At 39.3% G+C, this 21999-nt stretch overlaps 1 protein-coding gene across 1 annotated transcript in view; it reads right to left on the bottom strand.

The window, feature by feature from the left end:
• The window catches only part of MALRD1 (MAM and LDL receptor class A domain containing 1), a gene marked incomplete at both ends in the record, with an annotated part of 444317 nt that overhangs the window by 178396 nt on the left and 243922 nt on the right, over positions 1-21999 (bottom strand). The window contains one exon of the mRNA XM_084621129.1: positions 20633-20790. Within this exon, the coding sequence (XP_084477255.1) occupies positions 20633-20790 (158 nt within the window). The remainder of the gene's footprint in view (positions 1-20632; positions 20791-21999) is intronic.

Below are 21999 nucleotides of genomic sequence, written 5' to 3'. Positions count from 1 at the left end.
ATTGTGTTGGATGCATGAGCTCAATAGGGTTTTGTCTCAGGGACCCTCTGTGCCAAACAATTCCAAGTAGGTCCTTGTAATTTCAGAGTTCCTGTGTGTGGATGGGGTGGGGTTGGGGGGTGGAGTTAATTTTCTCTAGGAATTGCCATCCCCTTTATTTAAAAAAAAATTAATCCAACATCCATTATCCCAACTCAGACACACAGTTTGCCAGCTAAAAATGTTTGATAGTTATATTACAATCTTGCAGCAATATAAAGAGGTAAGCGAAGGTGTTGGTGGCTAAGTTCCCTTATTATTGCCTCTAGGTCCATGTATCAACCAGCAATGCCATGGCACTGTCTAAATCAGAGGATCTCTTCTTCAGGTCTCAGCATTCCCAATGACATACAGACAGCCCTGTCTCACTGCAGTTCACCATTGTCTGTGTTAGCATCTTCACATTGCTTAGCTCATCTGTGCATAGAGCCACCTAGTGGTTTCTAGTATATGGTTCAGATTGGATTTGTTGTTGCTCACCAGTGCAGGATTTGGATGGGGAAGTTTTACGTTTCTACTCTCTCATCATCAGGCAGCTCATTAAAGCAATCACAGCCTTGACGATTCAGTTATCAAGTGTATGGCATTAAGTATTCAGCAGTGAGATGGCCCACACATATCCATGCTATATTACTGTGATAATTCAAAACCCCATATAGAAAACATAGAACATACAGGTGGACTCTAACTTCAGTGCACCCAGCCAGGGGCAGAGTGTGTATGTGTAAATAAAATGGGAGCAAGTTAGATCTGCAAACCAAACACAAGCAGTTGGAGTAACCAGGAACACAACACACCAAAAGAAGTTTATAAGTTATTTATGAAGCTCTCAGCCTTCTGGAATGAATGGGTCATTTGTCCATGTAAGGAGGGTCTGAAAGAGTTCTCCCCTGACAGCTAGCTGGGATGGGGAGAGGCTTCAGGAGCAAGTTGTATTTACATGAACATACCTACTCTGCCTAGATATCTAGCAGATAGAGCGGTGGTGATCAAAGTGATCAATTTTGGCTGGTGTTGGGTTACAAATCACTTTAGTACTGAATACAGGGGTAGTGAAATGTTATCAATATTGTTATCTTTATTGTATGAGTTAAGGGAGCAGAACTGTGCTTAACCTGTCCCAAATGACGGGGGTCACCCTCAGCTGAAAGGACCTTTTTACACCAGGGGCTCAAATGCCAGACCTCTGTGAAAGTAAGAGCAGTGGAGATAGGTATCCCAACCACAAGGAGTGGGCTCTCCCTAAGGGTCTCCAGTCTGGTTTAACCTGTTCCTTCCCACAGTTCAAACATAGAGCTAAACAGATTCCATTAGGAGCCTTTTGTTATTTTAAGTGCTCAAAAGAGCTGACAATCACTTGTGGTGGGGCAGTGTTTCTGCCCAGCCTAAGAGCTGAAAATCACTAAGAACTTGGTGAAACCTCAAGAGACTGACCTGCAGAGGTCACAGCACAGAGGCAGGTGGCAGATGGTGACCGGCGAGTGGAATGGCAGCTGGTGAGGCGGTGAGTGGAATGAAATGAGCGGATAGCAGGACAGCCAGTGAAGAGGAACTGCAGCTGGTGGGGCAGCCTCCAGCCAAAGCAAGTGCTCAGATGGTGGGGCAAGCAAGGTGTCTTGTTTCCTGGATCGGAGGTGAACTCACACAGATGTACCTCTGAACCCTGGGTCCTCACTGACCAAGGACAACTGTGAGTGGGGTAAGATAAGGGAGCAGAGAGGAGCACAGTAAAGGAACTTTTGGTTGTAGAACTCAAGAACATGAGGCGGAAGGCTCTGCCCAATACACTCTGGGGTGGGTGTCCTGCTCACAGTTTTATGATTATGAATCCTGCATGTGGCATTTTCCCTAATTAACGTTGGGTGACTTCCCTCCTTTCATTAAACGTTTCTTTTCTACACTCAGACTCTGCAAGTGGGGAAGTAGTGCCTCTCAGAGGCACCCAGAGGTGGTGTGTAATTTTCCCAGGTTACTGGGTGGGAGTTGAGCTGGTTCTGCATTGTTGTTGAAAAGGAATCCCTAGATATTGAATCCACCCCTGGTTGCTGCCAGCTCCACCCAGCAGAAGGGTTACATTCAGATACCACATGTAACAATGCTGGAAATCTCATACAATACTTTAGCCCTTTTGTTTTGCCAATGCTCTGGCCCTGAGAAAAACTGCCCTCTGCTCATAACTTTGCTAGCAAAATCTTGAAAAATCATTCTTTGAGATAGGTTTACCCCAATGAAGCTCTCTTGTTTTGTCTCACATTGCACAGAATGGATTCTTTGGTTGTGAACTTGAGAAATTTGATGATCAGGGCTCTGGGTGTAGCCTCAGGGGTGGGACTTCGGGCCAGAGACCTGTGGGTTCTTTCAATATCAAATATAAAGTCATCAGGCAGATCAATAATTTCTATTAAAAGTCTGGGGATTGCCTTGTTGTGCTCCCTCAGGGACTGCTATGATTCTAAGTTTATGTCTGCATGATTTGCCTTTCAGATCAGTCAATTTAGCTTTAATTTATTTTCTGTCCCTGAGGTGTTTCTCACTTAGGGCAGCCATGCCCTGCATTTGACCTTCTATTGAGGAAATACAGCCCTTGGCCTCTGACCTCCTACCTGATAATAGTTGCAAGGAGGATTCAATTGCAGACACTAATGTTTGGAGAGTGGTGATTGCAGCTTTAATTGTGAGGATGTCAGCACATTCTCACTGCTTTCAGCAGCAGCCATCTTAGGCGGGGAGGAGGAGATGTTTCTCATCTTCTGGATGTATGGATCGAAGAGGTGTTTGCTATTGCTGATGAGCCCCAAGTTAGCATCTGTACAGTTTAAGATGTGCATTTTTTGGTTTGTGGAAGGGAAAGGGTGGTGTCCAGCAGCAGATGGGAGTGGATGCTGGCAGATTGCTCCAGAGCACTCAGGAGTTTACTGTGCCATGTTCCGCAGGCCCATCAATACTGTTCTTCATGTTCCAAATGAACTCTTTACCACAACACAGTACTCCAAGCCAGCATTCATGCTCTAATTAACTGTCACACCTCACTGAACTCCCTTTGGAGAGAAGTAGCTTCTCCATCATGATTTATTGACCCACGCAGTACATTATTGACCAAGAAGAACCTCAGGATAAAACATTAAAAGCTAATGAGTGAGGGGGAGGATTTTCATTAGTAGTTAGACCTCTAAATTTTTCAGGAAATCCTCCTTAATCATTAAAGCTTCCCAGTGGAAAAAGTAGAATTCACATTCCCTTGAAGAACCCATCGTGCACAAAGTGTTAAGTAAGAGGATGTCTGGTTGAACTAATCATTTTTCTACTGCATATGAGCTTCTAGTTAACACCCTCCCATCACAGAGCACAGTTCTACTCCTGAACCAGACTATCAAGAATACTGGAATTATACTCTGCACAATAGGAGATCTTTCATATCTAGCTATATATTGTATGTCATAAATCACAGGTGTTCTCTCCTGTTTGCTGATCAATGAAATGAATCTGATGGCACGATTCAAAATTTGAGTACTGCCTCTTCTGGATCAAACTAAGACTTCCTATTTGAATAATTCTCTCTCTCTCTCCAGGATAGATCAAACCAATTAAAAATAGATGAGGGGAAGGTGCTAAGTGATGCAATTCAGGAGAAGGTGACCGTAAGCAATTCAGATGAAGAGCCAATAAAACCTAAAAATAGGTCTCAAGTTTTCTTTTGACAAATGGTACTGCACTTTATCATGCCCAGGCTCAATAGAACAGATAATATTTTTGCTTCCCAAGTGACACAGTGTAAATGTACAGAACAGAAGTCTAAACAATTGGTTTAAAAGCTGTAAGATGTTTCACCTTTGTTCCTAGATGTATTTATTGATTCAGCCTAATACAGACTGAGTGTCCTTGTGAGCCCATTTCATGGCAGTTCCAAACAACTGAACAGAGTTTCCAGCAAAAACAACAGTCTTTCAAATATCTTCCATGCACTGTAAACTGCTCTGGAATCTGATCTCTACAAGTACAGATTTCCCCCTTCCCTAACCAACAAAGGTACAAATAGCTGGAGAGATACTTCCCACATTTCAAAAAAACTGTATGTGAGTTTTAGGTGTCTGAATCTCAAGGGCAAAACACAGATCAATAACTTTGAAAATTTAGAAATTAATGCTTCACTGAAGTAAAAACTTCCTCAGCATTTTCTGGTGAGTAAAATATGGATTTTTTTTTTAAAATTACTATGTATCTGTCCCAAAGTGGTGGATTTTTTTGCATGTTACAGGTATAACTATTATACACGAAAAAGTGAGGTCTGATTATATACATTTAAAATGATAAATTCACACACAGATAAATAACACAGAATGTATCAATAAACTTCAGATCTCCAATCCAGATTGAAAGGCAACTAAGGATGGATAGGGAGAACATTTTTCTAAATTACAGCACAATTCTCTGAATAGGTACACATTTTAACAGTACTTGAAGTACTCAAACAACCTATTTGGCCTGATACCTTGTTCTGTGCCTGTGCAATACATAGACAGCAAATAGAAAACTAATCATCACTTAATAGTACCTGCTGACGTTCATTATGGATATTTGCAAGCATAAACTCTTATTGTGATGACAGGTTTCAGAGTAACAGCCATGTTAGTCTGTATTCGCAAAAAGAAAAGGAGTACTTGTGGCACCTTAGAGACTAACCAATTTATTTGAGCATAAGCTTTCGTGAGCTACAGCTCACTTCCTCAGATGCACCTGAGGAAGTGAGCTGTAGCTCACGAAAGCTTATGCTCTAATAAATTGGTTAGTCTCTAAGGTGCCACAAGTACTCCTTTTCTTATTGTGATGACTCACTGCATTTTGCTGCTGAACCTTAGACATTATTGATGTTATTGTGACGTCATCATTCAAAAAGAAAATAATATTTTGATGTTTACCTAAACTTTCCATCAGTCATTAGAGAATGGTCAGCAGCCTCAGACATCATAACTGTTAATTTACATATCCATTACTGAGACTAGATATTCTTACAATTATTTCTATATTTATATATCTAAAATAAATGTCAATAATTTTAATTCTACTGTGCTAACAAAGCAAACGGAGGATTTAAGTTGCACAGCAGTGATGCTGTAGTCTGATTAACTTCTGTTGAATTTACCAAGAAGATTCACCAAAGCAATCAGATTGAGATTTCCGTTACATACTCAATGACATTGTCCAATTGTACATGCGCAGTTTTTGGCAGAGTGTGTGGTTTTACAGGACCCTGATACAAGTGGGCTCTCCATTTCCTCACATTTAATTTCAGTGAGAACAGCAGTCGCCATTAAGAAGACAACTGTTTCCCCCTATATTTAGAATAATAAATAATTGTAGCAATTGCATGTTAAATATTGACTTTTAAATAGTGTCCACTGTATGGTTGATTTATCAAAGAAACTCAAAATCTGGGGCTTGGAAAATTGTGTATTCCCCACTCCTCCTTCACTCCCTGCCTTCCTTACCCTTGCCATGAGCATTGGAAACTGGAATTGGTTGAAAAATTTTTGTTGAATCTTTTTTCAACAAAAATAGCTTTTCAATTAACAAAAAAAAATCAATTTTGTAGAAAACTCATATTTTTCAGTTTTTGGTGCTTTTATATTTCTGATGAAAATCTGAAAATATCCAAAGGACAATTTTGATGAAAACAATTTTTTTTTGTTAATCCCAGTTTTTCCACAGATTTCCCTCCCTCTGCGCCCCTGCTAACCAGGTCTATTAGAAATCAAAGTCTGCTTCTTTGCAAAGTCCCCTTTCCCTGGGAAAAAAATTCACACACCCCTCCTTCCACTTTCTACTCGGACTTTGACTTTGCACAATTATGTTTCTTGTTAGCTGCTAACATTTGTGTTAAAGGTAAAGTAATTCTCCTTGGTAATTCCATAAAACAAACTTATATTAAAAGGTATTCCTGTTTCTATTTGTGTAAGACCCTGAAGATTTTCCATGTGATTTCAATTTCCTTGAGTGGAGTAAAATTGGGAGCATAAAAAGTGAGCGCCTGAGATGTAGGGGAGACAAAAAAACATGACTTTATAGTGTTAGTATGAAATCAGGAGAGAGCTCCATTTTGTGCAAATCTATAGTCTGAGTATTCAAGGTACTTATAACCAGCAGTAAGGATTTCATTCCATTCACTTTCATTAGTACTGTATCATCATCTAAGTATCATCTCTCACCACCTAGCGAATTCAAACAGTAACTCACATTACCACAAGTACTTCCTTGGGAAAAAACCTCTCTCAGCAGTAATACTAGAACTCCACATTTAACGCTCGAAAGTCTCTTTGAATTTTGTGGATGGTGCCTTGCCCAAAGTCAGGGAACAGGCCAATAGAGAATGGAGCAGAGCAGCCATTTTGTGGGGGACTGGTCGGACAGCCTGAGTGAAAAGAGCTAAAGAATTGTGACTGAGTCCAAAGTATGTGATGGGGAGACTGAAGCCTGTGTTCTCAGGAGGGATGTGGTGTGGGGTAATATGGAACGTGGACAACTTTTGTTTATGTTCCAGTGTTACCTGCTACTGTTTATGTTACTTTTAAAATAATATTTTCAGTCTGGCTACCTGATACCCCATCTTGCTGAACTTACTGAGGTAAATGAATTTAATTTGGACCTGAGGGCTGCACATCCAGGAAGTGGTAACTTCACTTCTCTGAACCTTGGGATGAGAAGAGAGACCATAGCTTCTCGTCAAAGGGAGCAAGGTTACAGGAGGAGCACTACACATAGAAATTCAAATTGTTTACATCTTAAAAGACACACATACAGTATAAATTAACTAATGGGAAAAGCAGTCTGGGCTGCGTGCTGCCCTCCAGTTACACCCACAGTTGTCTGGGTGTAATTAGGGAGAAAATGTGGCCCTGGTTCTCCATTTTTATTTCCGAATTTTCAGTTATGAAGAGCCATATATTGGAACTCTGGATACTTGGCAGTCTGGGCTTGGTATCTGCATATTGTTTACTTTTATCTTGATTGGACTTTTTCTTATACAATGTTGGACTAACTTGTTTTGTAACTCTTTCATAAGACTTAGACTTTTGCAACTCCCAGTTATTGCTTCCCTCACAGGCAAAGGCAAACATAGGAGTTTCCACTGCGTAACAACCACATCCCTTCTGAGGTTTACTTTATCCGTAAACAAGTAATGCAATCTATCACTATAGGGAGGTAAAGCAGGATCTTTCTGTGCAGGTGTGGGAAAAATTAATCCATGAACAAATCATAGGGTTTAAGCACTAATAGACTCCATTGCGAGAATAGGGGTGACAGTTTTCAAAACAGAAAACTATGCAGGTACGTGAGTTTCATGCTTTATTGGTGCATTAAGGCAACCAAACTCAGGGATAGCCTTCAAATAAATAACAAATGTAGTTTTGGATATGTAAGCAGTTAACTCCAGAAATTTTACAGATTAATAGTTTCAGGCAGAATTGATACTAGCTGTGTTACAAAACCAATCTCTATCATCAGTTCAGTGTAGCGTGGTTGTACTCTAGAAGTGCAAGTGAACACAACAAACAATTTATGACCAGGGAGAGGTGAACTGTAATTATTTACAAATGGGAAAACAACATCAGGGACAGTGACTTCTGGCACTTCATTTTTGGGGTGACAAGTAATGCAAAGTGTCCGACCTGTCCACCACACCACTGGACATCTTTTGCAGGGCATCCTTTGTAGTTGACCATATACCCATCATAGCATCACAATGGAACCATCACTGCTTTTGGTCAAGTATCTGAGATGCATGGTAGTTGTTAGATGTATAAACAGACAGACCCAAGACCAAAATGTGGATCTGAACTTACCACCTGGGGACTACTCTTGTAATGAGACAAACCAAAACCTCAAAATATCACTGAACTTTTGGAAAGTTGAGATTAAGACCTGAACTCTAATGCTTACACCAACAGGGAATAAAGCAGTGAAGTCCATATATTGAACCAAATACATCCACTGTATCTTTCTATTATCACATTCACTCGCAGCCTGAAAACTTCCTTTACAGCAGTAGCACACCACTTGGAAGGAAAAGATAAGAAACACATTCTATACTGGCCTGTGGTACATGGTCACCATATTAGAAAAGTCACTGTCTTAACATCTGGGAGTTGGCCTACTTAAATAGCAAAACCAAGATTCTTAATGTAGTGAAAAGAGTTTTAAAAAATAGAATATTTTTACCATATCAGGGTAGAAATGCAGAAAGAAGCAAAGTGGGAGAATAAGCATCCTTACGGCCATAGCATTGCATGCTATTGACAGTAATTAGGAAAGAGCAACAGCATTGTACAGCTATTATAAGCCTGGTTTATATAAATTACACACACACAAATACATTAAAAGCATGCCGAGGTTGTTCTTGCTCCAAACCCTGGAGGCACTAGAGCATCTCAAAAAAACAAATTTCAGTACTGGGAAAACAATATATAATGCCCTAAACTCATTCTCAGAAATGGCTAAGCTGTTTTGGCTGAAACGTTCTAAAAAATTCAGCCTGAGGCAGATACCCAGCTTTGAAAATATCAGCCCATATATTAAACTTTGGTAAAGGAATAAGTAATGGAAAATAGTCTTCTACTTAGAAGTGTTAGACAAACTTAACTATAGGCCTATCATAATTAAAGAAAAAAATGTAGGATTACAGTCTAAAGTGCCTACAATAGAGTCCTTTATGAAATATGATTCTTGAGCCTCATATTCTAAGACACTAATCCTGTTCTATTGCAATGAGTTTATTTCTGTTATGTCAGATTATTTATGGGGATATTAAAAATTTCAGCTAAAAATCAGACTAACCATAGAAGATTATTATTTGAAAGATGTACTTTTATGGGGAAGTTAGTCTCTGATTAGTTGAAACCCACAAACCTTTATTCTAAATCAGTTAGAATACAATTGTTCACTAATGGTAGAGTGAGCAACTGTCATTCTACTGGACTCATATTCAAACATGATGATTTCATCTGCATCCATCATATGGGAGATGAGAAGTAATATCTTTTAATAGGACATCTTTACAAAATAAATGTATCTGTTTCTTGATTTGTAAGTAAACAAGAGAGACCTGATTCTGAGATTATTTACCTCAGTTTAAATCAGCACTAACTCCATTGTCTACACCAATGAGAAGATTGATGTAAATGAGATCAGAATCAGGCACTCCTAAGCTTTATCTGTGAGTTTATGTTCCATGAATGAGAACTCATGGCAATGTTTAGTTCTATTTCCTCTTAAGTAACAGACAACCACGAAAGGCTGGGGCAAATAAGAGAATAGCTGAAAATAGTGGTGTTGTCAGACCACAGCTGTCCTAGCTATAGGAAAGGAGGTCTTCTTCAAATCAAATGGACAAAATGTCATACAAATAATAAAGGTGGGCAAGTGAAGAGTCCTTTAAAGTGTGGTTACCCTGGCTTGTAACCCAGTTAGATCTTCATACCTGCATTTATGACACTGTATAATGCTGAAACCTGAGAAGAAATGGTGGGAGGGGTGTATAGCAACTGGGCCATGGGTGGTCTTGCCTAATGGTTAGGGTGGAAGGCTAGTTTAATGGTTGGAACAGAGATAGCCAGGCCTAGGTGCCAAGTCAGGAGCCAAGTTATCAAGTCCAGGGGGAGAGCTGGAGCCTAGAGCCAGGGGTCTGAGCAGTGGTTGGAAGCTGAATCCCAAGTCCAGGGAGAGAGCCAGAGCTGAAAGCCAGAAACCACAAGCCAGGGGTTAGAGTTGTGGTCAGAAGACAAAAAACAAATCCAGGGAGCAAGCCAGAGCTGGGAGCCAGGAACCAAAGTCAGGGATCAGAGCCAGAGTATCAGTCAGGGTGGGGGCAGGAGCTAGGATCCAGGAGCAGAACCAGGGAGAAGGAGCAGGAAAGCAGGAGCGCAGATCTGGAGTGAAGGCTAGGAGCAAGAAGGGAGCTGAGAGCAGGAACAGGAAGTACAACCAGCACCACGACTGTGGCTGTGAAACACTACTGAGCAGCCAGGGACCAAGGGTTTAAAACTGTGCCTGCTGGAGGCTTCAGCCACTCAGGAGGCTGGGTTCATTACCTGAGGACACTGAGCAAGGTCTGGATTCAGCTGTGCGTACCTGACAGTTCGTCTTATGCCCAAATCTAAAACATCCTGTAAGAAATCCAAAAGAGCAGAAATGCCTTCTTTTCTAGTCTTCATGTCTCTCTCTTGACACCAACCACAGATTTGTGTCCAAACCCTTATGTGAGCCAAGACAGAGGAAAGCTTGCCGGAGGCTAGGAGCATTTCCATTACTTGGTATGAGCATCCCATCTTGTTTAGGGCTTGCCACTCAATAGCTATGCTGTCAACTACAAGTAACTGGATTGTAACAGAACCTGGTACAGGAGATCCTGCTGGCTAGGAAAATGGAGTGGAAACCTCCACAGTACCTTCCTCCCATGTGAATGATTCACACAGCTTTTTTGGTCAATTGGTGACAAAAATGGCTGTTGACTCCTCATATTTTGAATCACTTCTCCAAGTAGCAAAAGAGGGCAGGAAAGCATAGAGAACATTTGAGAACAGTGTGTTTCCAGTGAGCTTTGGTCTGCTTTCATGTTAAAGAAGAATTGCTTATCTGCTCTCAGTTTAGCCACTCCTCTCTCAATTATTTCAATAGTTCAACTTGATGGAGGCTTGGAGAGAAGGGAAGATAGGGAAGAAAAAGTTTCTGCTCACTGCTGCTCCAAAGTAAGCTGGGATCGCAATGATAACACATGGAACATTGAACTGTACATCTCCTTTCATCACCAAAGGCACCGAATCTGGTCTGAAGGTAGAAGGGACGGTCTCAGGCTCTGAAGCTATATAGAGAAATCCCAAGTACTTGCAGGAAAAGAGATGCAGTTCAAATATCCCAGACAGAGGGAACAGTCAAATTCTGGCAAGTTTAAACAACTACATTTTTTAACGTTGTTCCCCCCGGGGTTCCCTACTCCTGGGCCTCTAGTTCCATGAGGCTACATCCAGTTTGAGGTTAGATGCAGTCTGAGGCTAGATCCAGTTTGATCAGGAAGTGAGGTCTGACAGGTCTGAAAAGGGCAACCAGCAAGAGTTCAGCTACCTTCTACCTCCTCCAGGAGAGAAGTCCAGACCCTACAAAATATAGGCAGGAAAGGGAACTATTAGGAAGGGATGGGGGGGGGCTAGAATTCCTGGGGGATTGCTCTTACCAGTGGTGGGTAGGTGAAGGATTGATGTTGGGGCTGCTTTTAGCTTGGATGGCCAGTACAAAAAGCAACTGACTGGGATTGGGAGCATAGACGGCTCTGGAACCATTCCAATATCTGTAGGTAGATGCAGCCTATTTGGGTAGCATAGCAACCACACAAACTCTTTCCAGCCCACAAATAACAAGGAAAGAAAACTTTTAAAGGAACATACATATAATTTAAAAGTACTTGAATTTCCCTCTGTACACTGCATTAGAATCTTGCACAAGGAGCTGTGATGGGGGTTGGGGTTCCTCTTGTTCAATGGAGGAAAAGAATAACTCAATATCAGAAACTTAAAAATAAAACAGTGATACATGAAATGTTGAGAAATTAATATAACAATAAGCATCAATATGGAAAGGCTATCATTAAAATGAAATACAAGACACAACTTTCTCCAGTCCTTCTACTAATTGTAAATTAGAATCCGCTTAATATTCAGCTGCTGACTGGGTTCCTCCATGTCTGGCCCTTTCTGGCATGCTACTTATAGATAGCAGGTGTTAATTCTTAATCTATCTAATTAGATGCACCAGACACTACTGTATGGTGCCCAGATACCACCATGACGGGTGTCATATATACACATGTAATAATAAATAATAAAATAATAATAATACTAGAGAAATAGATGGGAAAAGGTTAATCAATATGTGGGGAAGATTTGTGAAATGTTACACTGTTTCTCAGTGCTGCTACTAATAATCTTGCTTTACCACCACTGGCAGGAAGCCAGTAGCTGCAAAGATGCAACACTTCTACTTAAGGTATCTTTCATTGTTAACATTTAATTTTACCATTAAATAATGCTATGTGGCATAGTTAAGAGGAAGTATGCACATAGATCATGGAAAGTGCAAGTACAAGGCCTGAATAATATCTAATTTGACCTTTTTATACAATTAATGGGAAAGTGGTCAGATCCTGCCATCTTTGTAAAGTCCATTAGTTTGGATTGTCACCAAAAGTAGAAACAGGATTGTTTTTCCGTAAACTACTTTAGTCTATAAACTGGAGGCCAGAAATTGAAATAGTTTCTGTAAGTAGAATTGGGCTCCTCCCGCTATGAGTCCTTTTGGACTAATCAAGATCATTTTAAACATACTAGGACTTAATGTTCTAAGTCTGTCAACTAGTCAATGATCATGAAATGGAACAAATCCAGGACTTTGAAAAAAACCACACAAACTGTGTATCAAAAATGTGTGGATAAAATTGGTAAACTGTTTAATTTCATGCATTGGGCTTCAGTGCTACCTTGGCACTAACTGAGCTTTTGCTAATGTATCATCTGTTCATTTCAGTCAATTTTCAATAGTGGGATGAGATTATCTGAGAACATGATCAGAAGGGAAGAAGAAAGGGGCTAGAAAGGAAAACAAGAAGTAGGGAAGAAGACTTGTCAGTTTCTTACACTCTTGCTGAGCTTAATTTGAATCCTTGGCCACAGACATTGTCATTTTTTGTAAAATGGGATACTTGTCTGGAGCAATTAGACTGTGTGCTAGAACTCACATCTGGTCAGCATGAGACAGCCTCTACAATATATTCATTTCTTCAATAAGTGTCAGATTCTATTACACATACTACCTTTTAGAATAATACAAAAAATGATTCCATTTCCAACATTGCATTTTTAAAAGAACAGGGCTTGATTCAGCCCTGGGATATACCAGCTTCTGTCCGTGGGCTTCAGAGCTGCTACCCCTACTGGCTGTAAATGTACTCCAAAATGTGCTGTGCAAAGCGAGTCTGTCTTGAGAAAGCTCCACCACCCATAGAGTCTGAAACACAATTTAATACTGCCTTTCCATGACAAAACTACTGGGATAAAGGATGGCCAAGCAGACAACACAGATTTCCTCAAGGGTGACTCTACAAGTCCTCTAAGATGGTGGAGTAAATCAAGCCCAGGGACTCAGTATTACAGAGCTGAAGTATCATGCAATGAAGTCCAAGTGGATATTGGAGATGGAATCTCAGTGCCCACCCTAATGGCCTCCTCAGGACAAAAAAAGAAGAAGAAGAAGAAGAAGAAGAAGAAGAAAAGGGCCAAGTTCTTAAGGAACTCAGGTCAAAAGGATGAATAATTCAGTTACAAGCAATTTTTTCTTGTCTGTTTCTCACAAAACACTCAAGGGTATTTAAATGATAAAATCCTCTGATCAATCAGTTTCTTCCTACTTCGTCTTCACAAACAAGATTTCCAAGTGTAGTAGTGACCCTTCCAGGCTTTGGCAAAACAGCAATTTGCTTTGTCCTGCACTTGCAAGATTTATTATTCCAGATCACCAAACTGTTTTGAATGAATGTTTAAATTTGGCTGCAATTTAAGAACACAATAAACTACCTTTACTGTTATTTACCAGTAGGAAGTCTAAAATAATTTCCTAACTTATTCATCAGAGAAAATGTAATACAGTAAATGATAACAGTCCTGCTCAGAGTTTCACAAAGCTTTCTTTACTCCTGATATGAAAACTAATTCGGAAAGACATAATGTTTTCCCATTATCATTGGCTTATCTTTATATTTACTACTCATTGCTTCAATCACAATTTTCCAGGAGTTCTGCTCATAAAGTGCTGGAATCATTGTGTCAAATTTATCCCTGGTATGACTCCATTTAAGTTAGTGCCCACTAAGTGCAAAGCGAGCTAGCAGCATATGGTTTTGGATACTGTGTTCAGTCAGTACATTTGATTAGTTAGGGGGCATTTTCTTGCCCATGAATTCAATAGTGAAGCCCCTATTAGAATCAGAATCTTCTACCCTCACTCAAGTTGAGTAGTTCTTATTTTGCAAGTAGCCCCAATGATTTCAGCTGAGGTTACCTGGGTTAACAGATTGTGAACCCCTTACTCCCAACAGGTTTCAGAGTAACAGCCGTGTTAGTCTGTATTCGCAAAAAGAAAAGGAGTACTTGTGGCACCTTAGAGACGAACCAATTTATTTGAGCTGTAGCTCACGAAAGCTTATGCTCAAATAAATTGGTTAGTCTCTAAGGTGCCACAAGTACTCCTTTTCTTTTTACTCCCAACAGTGAGTGGTTACTTGCATAAGTTGTTCAATTGATTTATATAGGACTTTTGATTCACCAATGGGAATAGGGGGTTGAAAAGTTGGCCTTTGGGGAGTAATGTGCAACTCACTATAAATAAGAGTGACAGAATCTGGCCCTTACCTGTGTTATGTTTAACTAGACTCCCCAGTATATAAAATCAAAAACAAAAGGAGATTTTTTGGGGTCAAAAATACTTTAAAGAACTAATGAAGCAAAAGTCCTATACACAGATTTGAGATGATCAGACTATTAAGGAGTTGAGAGAAAAACAAGGCGAACATGTAACCTACTGAACCTTGCTATGAAAAAAGTTGCTAGCAAATTTTTGCATTTGTGCACCAGATTTTTCTAGGGATCTATTTGGGAAGATTTCTTGTATCTCAGAAGAGGGACTAAAAATCCTTATCCACAGACTTTCAACTTGTCTGATTACACAACTCCCATTAAAATCAAATCAGTGAAAACTTTATGTTACTCTTTGAAAATGTACTCTTTTATCCTGCAACTCCACAGCGCTCAGATACACTGCTAGAAATGAACCCATGCAGACATAATGATTTGACCATTTTCTATGCAGCCAGAAATGAGCGTCAGTGTGATGACACAGGCTATTTCTAAGCTCCTAAGCACCAATAAGTAGTTTCATCAAACTGCTTACTTTCTTGGGAAGCAGCTCAAGTAAATGGGGGTCACTGATACTGATTTGTGAAAATTTCATTTTTAAGTTTAAGTTCTACGAAACCTAAAAACACAGGTGGCATCTGCCACACCCCCATCCTTCAGATTTCCCTCTTCACATCTCACTATGGAGACTTTTTTTGTACACTTAATTCCACTAAAAATGATCTGGGAATTTTAGAAAGGCCACAGGTCATCTAGACTTTGGGTTGTAGAACCAACTAAGCTGCACATTTCGATATTTCTTCTTTTCTTCTCTCCTCCCTTCCTCCTGATAGCTGAAAAATCAACCTTTGTGACAGTTTATGACACTTGATAATAAGCGGCAGTACCCAGGTGACAAGTTCTCCAATACATTAATCCATTAGCAGCTGCAGGACTCTGGCTGTTGGGTACAGCTGGCCTTATGCCTGAATAATCCAATGGGTCGGCTAGTTCATAGCTGTGGAACTATCTATGAGACTTTCTCTGTTTAGGCTGCCATGAGCTGGGTTGGATGTCTTGTTCTCCTAAATGTCATTACATCTTTGCTCATTTACTGGATGGAATAAATTCCCTATGACAAGTTCAGGATAAAGGTCCACTGGAAATTCCTAATGAGATCCTGTGCATATTGGCTTTGTCATAGTAAATGGAGGTAGCTGCTAATGGCTATTTATACCTTCCTTGCACATTTCTCTATTGCTCTAAGGGAACTGATCCAAACTCATTGAAGAGGCCCCAAAAGCCTTGTTCATATCCTAAATTAACCTTTAAACTACATTATGTTAATTCAATGCAATTAAGATTGGCATCTGAAAACTCATTGCAGCAAATGACATAACTCTTTGATTTGTAGTTTCTCTTCCACTGTGATGCCCAAATTTTGTTTCCTCCTATGGCAAAGACAACGTAAACAGGTTTGGAAATAATTATTCGAAAATAAGCAGAGATAAAATTGTTGAGTTTTTCCTTCCATTTGAAAACGGTTTCTCTAGCTCTGTTGTAAACGTATTACATAGTAACAGAGAACCCATGTTCTCCATGTTTTAAAATAAATCAATATTTGGGTGTTGAGTGGGAAAGCAGTACAAAACATTGGGCATGGGATATGTCAGAGTTTTCTTCCTCCGCATTAGCCTCAAAAAGTCAGTTTCTCTCACATTTAATCCTATTCTACTGCAACCATACACAGATCATTTTAGATAGGTCTTAAAGCAATAGTGATGTTCTGATTAGTAGCACTCAGATTCAGCCTGGAAATAATCTATCTGCATGTTGTGGTTGCTGCAATGCAGCTGAACACTTCACAGTCTCAAATTAGATGGATGGCAAGGTAGATAATAAGTATCGGGGGTAGCCGTGTTAGTCTGTATCACAAAAACAACAAGGAGTCCGGTGGCACCTTAAAGACGAACAGATACATTTGAGCATAAGCTTTCGTGGGTAAAATCCTCACTTCTTCAGATGCATGCTGGTCCCACTGAACTCCTTGTTGTTAAGGCAGATAATGCAGTCTTCAAACACCGCTATAATGTCAGTGTCTTTCATTTGCATAAATGGTGAGGATTTTGATTAGCAGTACACACACTATTTCTAAAACTAGTTGAATTGCCCATCAGTGTCATTTCAATGAGATAATTCTGATTCTACACAGAGATTTATGTTAATAACAATATGAGCATTAAAACAAAACCCAATACATTGAAAGAAATTTTCACAGAAATTTTCTGCAACTGACTCCCAACAACAAGTCTCATTATGCTTGACAGCAACACATAAGGTTCTCTATGAAGTCGTCCCACATCAGATGTGTTATTGACCTCATTATCTAAGATAATACTTTAGGAATATAACAAATAATATGCTTCTCTTGCTGAAGGTTCATAACCCCTATTAATGCTAATATAAATCATCTATACACATCACAAGGATAACTATGGGCTAGATCTGCTCTCACACTAATATAAGTCTGGGGCTAATGTCACTGAATCAGGAATAACTCCTATGAAGTCAATGAAGTTACACTAGAGCAGTAGTTAAAATAGATTGAAACAAGATGGGGAACTCCACTATGTCCTCTCATAGACAAGGTACTGGCTGATCAGACTTCAGTCATTATGTGAGACTGGATACTGCTAAGTAGAAATTCAGACTACAGCACTGCTGTTGGGATTTGTATATGCAAATCAATGGAAGGAGAAGACTAATTTCCTGTAGAAGAATTGGGAGACTCCATCCACATCCAGAATTTTTTTCTTTGTTGTCCATCTCTAATCCATGACTTTGTTATAGGACAGAGAACTGGGCTAGTCATGTTCTCACTCAAATTTCTGTCACTCAAACTGTCTTTAACTTGCATAATTATGCAGCCATTAATTATAAAAAAAGACAGCAGCTCACAGAAGGGTGGGATGGTTTAAAAATAGCCTACAGGCATTTATGCAATGACTATATGCTTTAAGTTGGTTTAATTAAAAAAGAGAGGGAAGGGAGAGAATGACTTAATTGAATAGTTTTGAAACCAAGTGGGTACTACAGAAAATACTCTAACACGTAGAGAAAGGGATTTTTGTATAGGTTTTTGAACCATTCTAAAGAATTCCATAGCAAGGATATAAATCTGTATTACATTCTATGCAATGATTCAAAAAGCTCTATAGAAAGGGTGTTTCCTTAAGCACTATGGATCAGTGTGTGTGTGAGAGAGAGCGTGAGACAGAAAGAACTATTTGGTAAGGATCATCTGTTCAAGTTAAAGAGAACTTTAACAAGCCCTTTATTCAGTTGGAAGAGGGGTAAATTTCCTAGTTAGTTCTCCAGTGTATGGTTACTTCCTTTAAAAAAACCTAGAGCAAACGAGGTTGGTTTCATGGACTCCAAACTCATTTTAAATAGTACTGGGATGGTTTCAAAAGCAATTGTGTGGCTAAATCTAATCAGATATTTTATGCTAGTGTATGGCTTAAGGTAACAGTGATAGTAAAAATACCTTTAAGAAAGACAGCATGCTCCAAACATAAGTAGAGCACTTCAGGTAAAGAGCATCTAAGAATGCCCACAAAATGCTGTTTCTTTCATGTGGGTAAGGCTGACCTTCCTTCGGTTTCTGAGCTCAAATGTAAAATAACTGCATTTCAAACTCTAAAAACAATGAACACAACATTTACCAACTCTTTCCACCTACTGTTCAAGTAGTCATTTAATGTGTATATATTACATCTCTTTAACGAGCACCAGCTGCTCAGTCACAAGAAAAGAGGTAGAACAAAAATCAAGTGTTCAGTATTTAAAGAGAAAATTGCAGAACATTGTGTTATTTCAAAAGGAAAACCTCTTTGGCTCCAATCATAGAATATCAGGGTTGGAAGGGACCTCAGGAGATCATTTAGTCCAACCCCCTGCTCAAAGCAGGACCAATCCTCAATTTTTGCCCCAGATCCCTAAATGGCCCCCTCAAGGATTCAACTCACAACCCTGGGTTTAGCAAACCACTGAGCTATCCCTCTCCCCCTGCAGAGTCCACCTGCATAGGTCACTTAGCAAGATTGGGGCCACTGGAAGATCAGTAGAGGAATCTGCTTTTGTTTTTCCTCTTGAATTTATTCTATGTAATCAAAGTGGGATATACATATAATAAATAGACATCTGCACGTCTAGCAAAATCCTCCATACAGTAGTGTATTTGTAGTTATAGTTACTTTGGCAATCAACATTGATATCACAGTGTGTATATACATAATACAATTCCTTACTTACTTGTCACCGAGGTTAGTCATTTGTACATAAGAATATTAATTATTAAGCATTTCTAAGTTGTTAATCACTATAGTATTTAGGTGTCACAGATAATATCTTTGAATCACTTAAAAAGATTAGAACACAAAGCAAATACTGAAATAAGTGCTTGCCATTGTACTTCATTCATTCTAAACACCAGGATCTTTCTGCCTTTACCTATGACTGGATTACCATTGAAGAGTAAGTTTAGAAACACATCAATAATCGGAATTTCCAGTCTTCACCTTGCTGTTTGATTTATGGATTCGATCTCTTCTGGAAAATAGCTGTATAAATTTATCTCATGATCCATTAAACTAAACAGCTAGTTGAAGATCAGTCACCTCTTACTTGTATGTGTTTGGACTAATCCAAGAAAAAAAAAATCTGCTAATGACTGCCAAAGGCCCATTGTTTTGTTTAGTTCAGACAGACTTACTCTGGGTCATATGTCCAGATGTTAGAGTCCACTGAAGTGTTTTAACTATCAGGGATTTGAATCATTCGTATAATACACAGGTTATCAGAGTAAGAATTTGCTGTAGATTATTTTCAAGGGCAGGATGTAATTTAAAATAAAAAGAGTTAAGATAACGTGTTCATTGGAAATCAGAGATGTCATGAAGTTACCCAAAATGAATTCTGTCCTGATCTTTATTAGGCATAATCTCCCTCTCCTGCAGGGAGAGATCGTAACAGCCAGATGGCAAATATATGGCCCGATTGATTTAAAATTGTATTTTTATTACTAATATACTGTACGTGCGCACACACTCACACGTGGGATGATTTGTCATTGCACTTATAAGTAGAACTACATAGATTCATAGTAGTGAAATACTTTCAGTGGCTTATAATCTACAAAGAGTTGAAATATGTGTTTATATAGCATCAAAGATATTTTTCTATATTTTGTTTATAATCAGCATTTTGACTGTCAACTTGCTTTTTCATTTTAATACATCTCTGCCATAGCAATAAATATAACAGCAAACTGGAGGAAGGGCATCCGTCTTTATTTGTTATTGGATGATTTTTATTCAGTAAACTTTTGGTTGTACCACTTATGTGTTATGACATCATCCTAAATTGTGAAAATAAATGCCACTTCTAAAACTAAAGTTATTGTATATTTTGTGTGTGTGTGTGTGTGTGTGTGTGCGCGCGTTTGCATTTGTGTAAATAGAAAGAAATATGCCAACCAGGGCATACTTTTTACATTTTCTCTTTCTTTGTGCTGGCTGCTGAATGCATTCTATTCATGGATGTCAACACATCAGATCCACAAGGCTACACATGGCTATCAATGGAAAGGGAATCAAATAAAAAGTTAAAATTGCTCTGACATGGAAAGTATCAAAGACGACAGAGGTTTGATATATCAGAAGAAAAGCAGCATTAGGGACAGTGAACTCAGAGGCAAAGTAAAAGAGAGGGAAATCTGGTTTAATGAATTATTTAGACCTTTTGGTTAAGAGGTAAATTCTATTTATGTGGCTTTCATAGTAGTGGGGAGAGGGTTTCTAACAGTTCTCTATGGCTTTTTAGGGGAGACGTTTTGGGTCAGAAGTCTGGTTTTGTGAAGCAAGTTAAAGAGATTAGCATACAGTGTATGGTATTGTATGAAAGGCACAATGCTGGGCTAAACTGGGTTTGGGAGTCGTGAACAGTGAGTCCCCACTGATCCACAAACAACAGAACTGAAGAGAAGCCTCTCACCAGCTGAGCCAGTGGAAAGTGTGTAGAATCATTCTCAGCTGGAACCATACATTCTTACAGACAGTATAAGTATCAGCACATTCAAATAGAAGAGATGATTTGACCATTACCTTAATGAGAACCTGAATGTCCCCTGTGGCTTTTGAGGATGTGTAGTACCAAAAACTCATCATACAAGCTGTGCCTGACTCTTTCCACCTGAAGCTCTTCACATGGGCTTTTTCACCTCTTAGGCCTACTGGTGCAGCTTCAAGATACAGGAATGCTCCTAGAATCAAGAGTTACATGTTTTGAAGAACTGTTTTAGTCTTTAAAAACTCAGCAGAACTAATGCAGAGAATGTAAAGTATACCCCCTAATGCACACCCTGGATCAGCCAAATCCATTGCATGCAAGTAAGACTGGGAGATGGGCAGAGGAAAAAGCACAGCCCATGTTATACTAGGAAGTGAGTGGGAACAAGTTAACTTTTCACTGGGGATACACAGGAATTCTGATGGGAGCAGTTTCTAAGGCGAGATGGTGAACTGACACATTTTTCAGCCATCCTGGCCACATCCTCTTTTCCAAGAGCACTACATGTTTTTCAGGCCATGTTAAATAGCAGAATTGCAGATGTTTTCCAATGCAGCACTCTTGCCCCCCACCCCCTCCCGTCTCATTTCTACCAGAATAAGTAGGCATAAACCCTTCTGCTAGCTCTCATGCTGGCTGAGAATCTGGCCCCATATGTCTTTATTGAGCTTTATCGGTGGGCTGCCAATAGTTGCATCATTTCATTTTAAAGTAGAATTGCTACTGGTAAGGTCATAACTCCTGAAGGAACCATTTCTAACAGGTGGCAATTCTGTAAGCAAGTCACATCATGCAACATGGATAAATCTGAGGGTGAGTCTTCTATGAAAAATGGTCTCCAAAACACCAGGTCACACCAGCTCAAAGCTAGCTCTGGTAGGCAAAGGGACCAACCAACCCTCAAGTCCTTTGCATCTGTGCGGATCTATAGGTGTCCATAGTGAATCAGACTAGTTCAGACTATCTGTACTCCTCGGTACAAAAGTATTATCCTGCATTTCAGATTAAGTCCCCAAAAGATTGCAAATGAATACTGATACTTAAATAACATTTCAGGAGATGCGGTGGCATTTCAGTTCTGCATTTCTTTCGCATGATGAAAAACAATCAGATAGATATTTCAATCACAAAGCATAATAAACACAGCAAGGTTTCATATTCAATCTTTTTTTTTTGCTATGATGCTAACAACAGAGTTGGAATTCAAATAAACGTAATCATAGTATAAACAGTACATTGTTGATCAATTTATAACTGCATAAAATATTGCATTTTATATTTAAACTAGGGATACAAATCCATTTGAGTGAGGTGGTTTCATCATTTAGAACTGACTTCAACTTTTCTCAGGCTTTCTTGCATTATAGATGTTTGCCATAAACAAAAATATGGGAAAAATATT

This window comes from Lepidochelys olivacea (genome assembly GCF_965140295.1).
Source record: "Lepidochelys olivacea isolate rLepOli2 genome assembly, chromosome: 2".
NCBI lineage: Eukaryota > Metazoa > Chordata > Testudines > Cheloniidae > Lepidochelys > Lepidochelys olivacea.
Note: the sequence above shows the minus strand (reverse complement) of the source record. Positions and strands in the feature narration are given on the sequence as shown.